We start from the raw sequence: 11588 nt of genomic DNA, 5'->3' as shown, positions 1-11588 counted from the left end.
TGAGAACCCCTCTGGGCTCTCAGCCTCACCCACCCCCCTCCATTGCTGTTAGCAAGGGAGATTCAGGCGCTCCCTACCAGGTTTGTTATGGCTTCTTCTTTGCTCCTTGGTTTTTGAGAGCTGTTCTTGTAGTCCAGAGTTGGTTTTTGATCCTGATTGTTTCTAAATTGATTTGTATTCCAGTTTGCTGGTGAGAGCTGGAGGTTTATGTGTCTGCCTTCTCTGATGCCATCTTCCCCAAAAAAGGATGGGAGTTTTGACAGTGATGAGGAATTGTATAAATTTTATGACAAATAAAACTTGAGTTCAATAACTTTATGTAATACAATGTTTTTTCAAATTTTGGGCCCCAAAATTAAGGTGTATCTTATACATGGGAGTGTCTTATACATGGGGAAATACTATATTCAGTACTTACTATGCTGCCACTCACTGTGCTAGACACAGGGAACATTACAGCATGAACTCATTGTTCCACTTCATTGTGTCATTAATTGCTTCTCATATGTGCCTTGATTGGGGCTCTAGCCAGTGCCACAGAGTTAGAGCTAGTGACCTTGGGATGGATAATTCCAAGGTCGAACTAACAACCTCACATTGGAACTGATGTCCTTGGGCTGGAACAACTGTCCTCACTGCACCACAGGCAGGAGCCAGACTTTTTTTACTTTTATTTTATTTTACTTTTTTGCATCTTAGATTTTTATTTCCAATATAGTCAATATCAATCTTTATTTACTATCTCACATAAACAGAAAGCTTTTGGGGGGTTCTTTTATTTATTTTCTTTAGTAAAAGGGTCATGGGACACAAAAAGGAGAAAAAAACACAGTAGTTTATCCTCAGCCATGATTGGCCATGATTGGCCCTGACCTCATAAGGCACCATTGTGATGCAATTACAAACTAACCTATATAAGGCCCTGGCTGGGCTGAGCATTTTTTCTGTTACAGTCCAGGAAGCATTATAGTGACTTGAGGTTTCAGACATGTTTGGACTGTGATTTGGATTCGGATTGGAGTATTCTTTTTGGATTTTGATATGTAGACTCAGATTGATTGCATTGGATTTGGAACTTCGACTGTGACTCAGACTATTCTTTTTGGATTTTGATTTGTAGAGTCAGATTGATTGCACTGGATTTGGAACTTCGACTGTGACTCGGACTATTCTTTTTGGATTTTGATTTGTAGACTGGGATTGATTGCATTGGATTTGGAACTTCGACTGTGACTCAGACTATTCTTTTTGGATTCTGATTTGGTTTGGGCACCTTGGATTTGGTTTGATCGGATTTTTTTTTTCTTCTTTTTTTGTATTTTTCTGTAGCTGGAAACAGGGAGAGACAGTCAGACAGACTCTCGCATGCGCCCGACTGGGATCCACGCGGCACGCCCACCAGGGGCGACGCTCTGCCCACCAGGGGGCGATGCTCTGCCCCTCCAGGGCGTCGCTCTGCCGCGACCAGAGCCACTCCAGCACCTGGGGCGGAGGCCAAGGTGTCATCCCCAGTGCCCGGGCCATCCTTGCTCCAATGGAGCCTTGGCTGCGGGAGGGGAAGAGAGAGACAGAGAGGAAGGAGGGGGGAGTGGAGAAGCAAATGGGCGCCTCTCCTATGTGCCCTGGCCGGGAATCGAACCCGGGTCCCCTGCATGCCAGGCCGACGCTCCACCGCTGAGCCAACCGGCCAGGGCCTTGATCGGATTTTTAACATCAATTCACCATGTCTGGTAACTCTGGAGTAACCACTAGGTGGAAGATAGGCAATGTGGGAAATTATCTGTTCATTCGCACCCTGGGAACAGAGGGCTTTGGCACAGTAAAGCTGGCTGGCACTTGCCAATGGGCATACTCATCGCCGTAAAAATTTTAAGCATAAGGGGCTGCCCTACAGCTTTCCAGGAGATTGAGCTCCTTAAAGCTTTAAACCATTCAAATGTGGTAAAGCTGGTGGAGGTGATTGTCACAGACTCCACACTATTCACCATTATGGAGTATGTCAGCGGCGGTGACCTCTTCAACTATTTACCTAGCAACCGCCCAATCCCTGAGGCAGAAGTGCGATGCATTTTCAGACAGCTCATTTTGGCACTACAATACTGCCACCGGCTGGGTATCGTCCACAGGGACCAAAAGCTGGAGAACATCCTGGTCGATGCAAACAAAAACATCAAAGTAACAGACTTTGGTGTAGGGACGAAGGTGAAAAAGGACGAACTGAAAACATACTATGGGACCGAATGCTATATGGCACCGGAGATGCTGCAGTGCCGAACTTATGAGGGCCAGAAGGTGGATATCTGGGGCCTCAGTGTAATTCTATTTCAGATGGTGACAGGAGAGCTGCCATTTAAGGACCAGCACCTAACTAAAGTAAAAAAGAAAATTATGACTGGGAAATTCACAATACTAGGTTTTTTGTCGGTGAAAAGTCAAGCCTTACTAAAGAACTTAATGACTCTCAACCCCAGCAAGAGGTCAGCCGTTCATGAAATCCTCAAAGATCCATGGGTAAATAATGGCCAAAAGGAACACCTAAAGCCATACACTGATGTGCCTCGGGGAAACTTGTATTCCGAAATTGTAGAAGAGATGAATCTCATCGGCCTCCATCACCGTGAGATACAGAAGGCACTGAGCTTACAGTCATATGATCACATAATGGGGATCTTCTCCTCTTGGAGGCAAAAAAATATAAGAGGAAGGGACACACTGTCCCCTTAAGACCTGGCCCTCAGACTCTTCACATCATCTTTCCTTCACCTCAGACTTTCGTGGAGGAAGACTCTGTCAGTACCCCAGGAGGAGGTCTGTCCAACCCAGAGTGCTAGGCCAGCACTCCACCATCCAGCCCAGCCTCTTGGGCCATCACTCCACCACCTGGCCCAGCCTCCCGGGCCATCATCCCACCACCTGGCCCAGCCTCCTGGGCCATCACTCCACCATCTGGCCCAGCCTCCTGGGACAGTGCTCCACCTCTGGCCCAGCCTTCCGGGCCAATGCTCCACCATCCAACCCAGTGTCCCAGGCCAGCGCTCCATCATCTAGCCACAAGACTAGGGCCAGCGCTCCACCATCCAGCCAACAGGCCATGAATGCTGCCTGCAGCCCAGCCTTCCAGCCTGACCCTGTGCACTCTCCCACCACACCCAGCAGCAATAACACCAGCTGTAGGAGTAGAACCCAAGAATGAAACACTGGGCTGCCTGATGGTGGGACCCCAGACTCTCTTGGACACTGCCAAGGCTGGTGGAGGTTGACCAGGAGAGTCTTAAGAGGATTTTAAAAATGCCTTTGTTGTGGCCCATCCGAGACAAAGTCATCAGTGAAAAGCATGCAAGGCCTAGTAGTTTGACTTGTTGATGGCCAAGGCAAGATGCGGGTGAGGTCAGTACTTTAAATGCTGAATAATAGGTATATTTTCTATTAGCTGCACTTTCCAACTTTTCTTAGGAAATCCATTAACCACGATTCATGTATGTGTGTGTGTTTAAAATTCTTGCCACAATTCTGCAATTAGTCCTTGAGTATGAAGCCAAGCTGCCCATGCAAGAAACAGCTCAAATGCAAACCAATGCCTGGAATTCTGAGCATGTCCTATTATTTGTTAAAACCAATGACTGTCTTCACAATCCAACTTATCTTAAAATGTGGGATAGTTCTTTTCCAAAGAGCAGCATATGGACCTCACTTTTAACCTCTGGAAGTTGAATTTTCCTCTATTTAAGGTGTCTACAGTTGCCCTCAAAAGGAAATATATCAGAAATTTCAATTATATCTGTGTTTTAAAGTGAGACAACTTTTCACTTACCTTTCATCCTCATAATCCCTCTCTGTGAGCTGGTTTCAGAGCCTCCCAAATTGAATTCTGTAGATGCTACACAGCTTACATTTTTACATCAGATCATTTCAAACATAACCAATAAATTTGGTGACTATTCACATATCCATTTTCTCATGAAGCATTGGTAAACGATCAGATTGAACTTCTTTATGGTTTTGAGGGATTAAGTAAATGGAGGTAATTATCCCCAAGCACAGAATATTTAGGTGTACTTCTAACTCAAGCTGTCAGTTTATTGATAAAATTCAAAAGTATTTGTAAGATTAATAAACATTGTTTGCATGCTCTTTGAAATCATGATAGCTTCTTCTCTTTTGAGAAACCCAGAAGAAAAGTGCTGATATTGAAAAAAATCAATACCACTAACTGCCATAAATGCAGTTTTCAAATATATAGTATTTCAAAAATATATATATATTTCCCCAACAGTATTTAACATTCATAAAAATTTTAAACATTAAGAATATCTTCTGTTGAACAGCACAAACTAGTAGACACACACATATGTTATTCATTTACATTTGTATTGTTGAGAGACCATAAATAATAAATCCCACTAATCCTGTTGTCTTGAGTTTTCATATTATTTACATTGAGCTCATATTTCAATCTTCTAGATCGCCTAACCTACCCTTATTCTTTTTTTATGTCTGAAGAAGACTAAAAGGGATGATTCAAGAATACATATCTATGAATATGTATGTCCCTGTTCTTGGCCCTCTTTGAAGCCATTTACTACAGGTTTAATCCAATGCCAAAAACAACATCAAGAGGTCAAAGCACATTTGATAATGGAAGAAAGGACACATTAAAGAATCAGATGGCCCAGGTTTCTGTCTGGCTTTTAAAAGTCAGACCATTGTGCCCTGGCCATTTGGCTCAGTGGTAGAGCATCGGCCTGGCGTGCAGAGGTCCCGGGTTTGATTCCCGGCCAGGGCACACAGGAGAAGCGCCCATCTGCTTCTCTACCCCTCCCCCTCTCCTTCCTCTCTGTCTCTCTCTTCCCCTCCCGCAGCCGAGGCTCCACTGGAGCAAAGATGGCCCGGGTGCTGGGGATGGCTCCTTGGCCTCTGCCCCAGGTGCTAGAGTGGCTCTGGTCACAACAGAGTGATGCCCTGGAGGGGCAGAGCATCGCCCCCTGGTGGGCAGAGCGTCACCCCTGGTGGGCGTGCCGGGTGGATCCCGGTCGGGCGCATGCGGGAGTCTGTCTGACTGTCTCTCCCCATTTCCAGCCTCAGAAAAAAAAAAAAATTTCAGACCATTGTGCAGGTGCCCAGGTTCCAAGAGCAAGTCCTTAGGTACTCATGCTCTTTTGGAGTGTTACAGGCAGTGCTGTCTGGGACATATTATAGGCAAGACTGATCGCTCCTGTGTGTCCTGAGAGCAGGTCTCATAATGCTGGCTTATGCTGAGCCATTATAAAGGAAGCAGAAACCACAGTGATAACTGCCACAGAACTCCATCTTCACCAGGACACTCTGGTGCCAATAGAATCTCCAACAGTAATTTAATGTCCCTTACTACACAAGTTCAGGAAACTTGCTTTGCCACTGCCCTGATTCCTGGATTCTTGGGTCACATCTATTCTGAGTGGCATATAACTGCCTAAAATGGGTCATTTGAACCTGTTTAACCTGGATTGACTACAACCTCGAACCAAGAACATTGCCAGCTGGTGCCAAAACATCTACTTTTCCTGATTGGTTATCTATAGTCAGACAACTCTGGATTAACAAGAGCAAAGGTGTGTGGGAGCTGATTACTGAATGGCATGGAGTCCACTTAAAGCTTCACAAGCTCTACCTTACCTAGTCCCTATAAGCTCATATGAGGGAATACTGAGTGTGCTCACCCTACAGGAGAGGAAACTGAGCCTCAAGGATTGGGAAGCTTCCTGAGTCATAGAGCTAATAAGTGACTAAGCCAGGCTTTGTGCACATCAGGCTGATCATGACCTATTTAATCACTTCACCAAACCACTTCTTATGAGAAGACAAACTGAAGTCTGACCTGAAAAAAGAATCTGGCCAAGACAGTACATTTGTGTGTTATTAAGAAAACTATTCTAGAGACCTGAAGATGGCAGCAGAGTAGGCAGACTCACAGACACCCAGCTCTCACCACCAAACTGGAATACAAATCAATTTAGAAAAAATCAGCGTGAAAAACCAACTCTGGACTACAAGAACAGCTCTCAAAAACCAAGGAGCAAAGAAGAAGCCACAACAAAGCTGGTAGGGAGTTCCTGAATCTCCCCTGCTTACAGGAATGGAGGGGGGGGTGAGGCTGAGAGCCCAGAGGGGATCTCACCCCAGGGAAAAGAGCAGAAAATACTGCTCACAGCCACTTGCCTGGTGACCAGGGAGCGAGGTGTGTTGAAAAGACCAGCTTATCTCCCAAGTAGAAAGGAAAGAGAGAGGGACAGACTGTGAGGGGCTAAGGAATGCAAGAGATGATCTAAAAGAGATGATCTAAAAAAGCTGACTCATCTGTCCTGGAGGTGGCCATAGCTGGGGGAGAAACTGATCCTTGCACACAAAACAGTATTGAATTGCTTCCAGATCAGAGATCTCCAGACATCTCTCCATTTCCAATCAGAGCAATAAGACACAGCTGAAAACAAGAAGTGGGGAAGAGGGGCAGTAACTCAGGTCTCCATGGAGATCTGAGATACACCTCCCCCTACTGAAGCTGAGAAAACACCCTGCCCCCAGAGAGATTAGTTGGTGGAAAAGGCCTTCAGAGTCTTAGGTTACACCCACCGCATTCCTGAATACAGTTTCAAGGAAGCCCCCTGCTGAGATCAGTAAACAAGACTATCACCTGTTAAGAAAACAAACTAATCAAAACTTCAAAGCTGCCCAAATCCGAAAGTGGATTACAAATAATAGCTGATACCAACCCAAGAAGACCTAGAAATAACACAACTGAAAACTGGAGGCAGACAACACCAAGCCTAGACTCAACCAATTCTACAAACAGAACAGACAATGAGAAGAAAAAAATGCGCAATCCAAATGAAACCTTCAGGAAATGAACTGAGTGATATGGGAATAATCAAACTTCCAGATGCGGAGTTCAAAATAATGATTGTAAGGATGCTTAGAGATCTTAGAACAACAAGGGATGGTCATTATGAAAACCTAAATAAAGAAATAGCAAGTATAAAAAAGAATCAGTCGGAGATGACAAATACAATATCAGAAATAAAGACCACAATGGAAGGAATTAAAAACAGGATAGATAGAACTGAGAATAGAATCAGCGAGTTGGAGGAAAACTGGAATGAAGGCATGAAGGCAGAAAAGAAAAAAAGAAAAGAGACTCAAAATTCTGAGGAAACTCTTAGCTCTGTGACAACATGAAGAGAAATAACATCCGCATCATAGGGGTTCCTGAAGAAGAAGAAAAAGAACAAGGGATATGACTTTGTTCAATCATATCATAGCTGAAAACTTCCCTAAATTAATGCAGGACAAACTCTCACAAGTTCAAGAAGCACAGAGGACTCCATTAAAGAGAAACCCAAAGAAACCTACACCAAGACACATCATAATTAAAATACCAAAGCTAAGCGATAAAGAAAAAATATTAAAAGCTGCAAGAGAAAATAAAGCTATCACCTACAAAGGAGTCCCCATAAGGATGACATCCGACTTTTCAACAGAAACACTTGAAGCCAGAAGGGAATGGCAAGAAATATTCAAAGTAATGCAGAACAAGAACCTACAACCAAGATTACTTTATCCAGCAAGGCTATCATTTAAAATTGAAGGAGAAATAAAAAGCTTCCCAGACAAAATACAACTCAAGGAATTCATTACAACCAAACTAATGCTGCAGGAAATGTTAAGAAGCCTGTTGTAAACAGATCAAAGTGGGGAAAAATATAGCAAAAAAGGAATACAGCTTTAAAGAATAAAATGGCAATAAACAACTACATATCAATAATAACCTTAAATGTAAATGGATTAAATGACCCAATCAAAAGACATAGGGTATCTGCATGGATAAGAAAACAGGACCTGTATATATACTGTCTATAAGAGACAAACCTAAAAACAAAAGATACACATAGACTGAAGGTTAAAGGATGGAAAAAAAACATTTCATGCAAATGGAAATGGGAAAAAAAAAAAGCTGGGGTAGCAATATTATATCAGAAAAGTTGGACTTTAAAACAAAGAATATAGTATGAGATAAAGAAGGCCACTATATAATGATAAAGGGAGTAATCCAACAGGAAGATATAACTATTATAAATATCTATGCACCTAATATAGGAGCACCTAAGTATATAAAGCAGACTTTGATGGATTTAAAGGGCGAGCTCAACAGCAATAATATAATAGTAGGGGATTTCAATACCCCACTAACTTTACTAGATAGATCCTCAAGAAAGAAAATATGCAAAGAAACAGCAGATTTAAAGGTCACACTAAATCAACTGGATGTAATAGATTTCTTCAGAACCTTTCACCCTAAAGCAGCAGAATATACATTCTTTTCAAGTGCTCATGGTACATTCTCTAGGATAGACCACATGTTAGGGCACAAAAGCGGTCTCAACAAATTTAAGAAAATTGAAATCATATCAAACACTTTCTCCGATCACAATGGCATGAAATTAGAAATGAACCACAACAGAAAAGCTCAAAAATTCTCAAACACATGGAAACTAAATAGCAGGTTGGTAAATAACGAATGGATTAAGACTGAGATAAAAAAACAAATAAAAAATTCCTAGAAACGAATGACAATGAGCATACAACAACTCAAAATTTATGGGACACAGCAAAAGCAGTCCTGAGAGGGAAGTTCATAGCACTACAGGCACACTTTAAGAAACTAGAAAAAGCTCAAATAAACAACTTAACCCTGCATCTAAAACAATTAGATAAAGAACAGCAAGTAAAGCCCAAATGTAGTAGAAGGAAGGAAATAATAAAGATTAGAGCAGAAATAAATGACATAGAGGCTAAAGAAACAATACAGGGATCAATAAAACTAGAAGCTAGTTCTTTGAAAAGGTAAACAAGATCGATGAACCTTTAACTAGAATCACCAAGAAAAAGAGAGACAGGACTCAAATAAATAAAATTAGAAATGAGAGTGGAGAAATAACAACTGACACAACAGAAATACAAAATATTGTAAGAAAATACTATGAAGAACTGTATGCCAAAAAACTAGACAACCTAGATAAAATGGACAAATTTCTTGAAACATACAATTTTCCAAAAATCAATCTAGAAGAATCAGAAAACATAAGCAGACCGATTACACCAAATGAGATTGAAACAGTTATCAAAAATCTCCCAACAAAGAAAAGTCCAGGGTCTGATGGCTTTACAAGTGAATTCTAGCAAATATTCAAAGAACCAACTCCTATCCTTCTCAAACTATTTCAAAAAATTCAAGAGGAAGGAAGACTTCCAAGCTCCTTTCATGAGGTGAGCATAATTCTGATTCCAAAACCAGGCAAAGACAACACAAAGAAAGAGAATTATAGGCCAATATCTCTGATGAATAAAGATGCTAAAATCCTCAACAAAATATTAGCAAACTGGATCCAACAATATATGGAAAAAATCATACACCATGATCAAGTGGGATTTATTCTGGGAAGGCAAGGCTGGTACAACATTCGTAAATCAATCAATGTGATTCATCACATAAACAAAAAGAAGGAGAAAAACCATATGATAATTTCAATAGATACAGAAAAAGCATTTGATAAAATCCAGCACCCATTCATGATCAAAACTCTCAGCAAAGTGGGAATACAGGGAACATACGTCAACATGCTAAAGGCCATCTATGACAAACCCACAGCCAACATCATACTCAATGGGCAAAAATGAAAAGCAATCCCCTTAAGATCAGGACCAAGGCAGGGGTGCCCCCTTTCACCACTCTTATTTAACATAGTCCTGGAAGTCTTAGCCAGAGCAATCAGACAAGAAGAAGAAATAAAAGGCATTCAATTTGGAAAAGAAGAAGTAAAACTATCATTATTTGCAGATGATATGATATTGTATATAAAAAACCCTAAAGTCTCAGTCAAAAAACTACTAGACCTGATAAATAAATTTGGCAATATGGCAGGATATAAAATCAATACTCAGAAATCAGAGGCATTTTTATATACCAACAATGAACAGTCAGAAAGAGAAATTAAGGAAAAAATCCTGTTCATTATTACAACCAAAAATATAAAGTATGTAGAAGTAAACTTAACCAAGGAGACTAAAGACTTGTACTTGGAAAATTACAAAGCATTGATAAAAGAAATCAAGGCAGATACAAACAAGTGGAAGCATATACTGTGCTCATGGTTAGGAAGAATAAACATCATTAAAATGTCTATATTACCCAAAGCAATCTATAATTTCAATGCAATACCAATTAAAATACCAATGACATAGTTCAAAGATATAGATCACATATTATAAAAATTTATACGGAACCAAAAAAAGAACACGAATAGCCTCAGCAATCTTAAAAAAGAAGAATAAAGTGGGAGGTATCACACTTCCTGATATCAAGTTATACTACAAGGCCATTGTACTCAAAACAGCCTGGTACTGGCATAAGAACAGGTATATAGATCAATGGGACAGAACAGACAACCCAGAAATAAACCCAGCTCTATGGACAGCTGATATTTTACAAAGGAGGTAACTAAATACAATGGAGTAAAGACAGCCTCTTTAACAAATGGTGTTGGAAAAATTGGACAGCTACCTGCAAAAAAATGAAACTAGATCACCAGCTTACACCACTCACAAAAATAAACTCAAAATGGATAAAAGACTTAAATGTAGGCCGTGAAACCATAAGCATCTTAGAAGAAAACATAGGCATTAAGCTCTCCAACATCTCTCGGACAAATATATTTGCTGATTTATCTCCACGGGGAAGTGAAATAAAAGACAGGATAAACAAATGGGACTATGTCAAACTAGAAAGCTTTTGCACATCTAAAGACAATAAGAACAGAATTAAAAAGACAAACTACACAGTGGGAGAACATATTTGACAGTACGTCTGATAAGGTGTTAATAACCAAAAATTATAAAGAACTTGTAAATCTCAACACCAGGAAGACAAAAACAATCCAATCAAAAAATGGGAAAAAGAAATGAATAGACACTTTTCCAAAGAGGACATACAGATGGCCAATAGGCATATAAAAAAATGCTCAACATCACTAATCATTACAGAAATGCAAATTAAAACCACAATGATATATCATCTCACACCAGCCAGAATGGCGCTCATCAACAAAACAACACAGAATAAGTGCTGGTGAGGATGTGGAGAAAAGGGAACCCTCCTACACTGCTGGGGGGAATGCAGACTTGTGCAGCCACTGTGGAAAACAGTATGGAGATTCCTCAAAAAATTAAAAATCAAACTGTCTTTTGACCCAGCTATTCCACTTTTAGGAATAAACCCAAGAACACCATAGAACGGCTCCAAAAAGAGAAATGCACTCCCATGTTTGTGGCAGCATTGTTCACAATAGCAAAGATCTGGAAACAGCCCAAGTGTCCATCAGAGGAAGAGTGGATTAAAAAGCTTTGGTATATATATACTATAGAATACTACTCAGCCATTCAAAATGATGACATTGGATCATTTACAATAACATGGATGGACTATGATAACATTATACGGAGTGAAACAAGTAAATCAGAAAAAACCAAGAACTAAATGAATCTATACATAGATGGGACAT

General features: G+C 40.7%; 1 protein-coding gene across 1 annotated transcript; it reads left to right on the top strand.

Annotated features, from left to right (window-relative positions):
• Positions 1-1842: 1842 nt before the first annotated feature.
• LOC136406507 (serine/threonine-protein kinase MARK2-like) lies at positions 1843-3193 on the top strand. The gene is made up of 2 exons (XM_066386547.1): positions 1843-2617; positions 2769-3193. Exons 1-2 carry the CDS (start codon positions 1843-1845, stop codon positions 3191-3193), a joined length of 1200 nt encoding a protein of 399 aa, XP_066242644.1.
• The last annotated feature ends 8395 nt before the right edge of the window (positions 3194-11588 follow it).

Source organism: Saccopteryx leptura, chromosome 5, assembly GCF_036850995.1.
Source record: "Saccopteryx leptura isolate mSacLep1 chromosome 5, mSacLep1_pri_phased_curated, whole genome shotgun sequence".
NCBI lineage: Eukaryota > Metazoa > Chordata > Mammalia > Chiroptera > Emballonuridae > Saccopteryx > Saccopteryx leptura.
The sequence above is the reverse complement of the archived record's forward strand: the minus strand, read 5'-3'. Positions and strand labels throughout refer to the sequence as shown.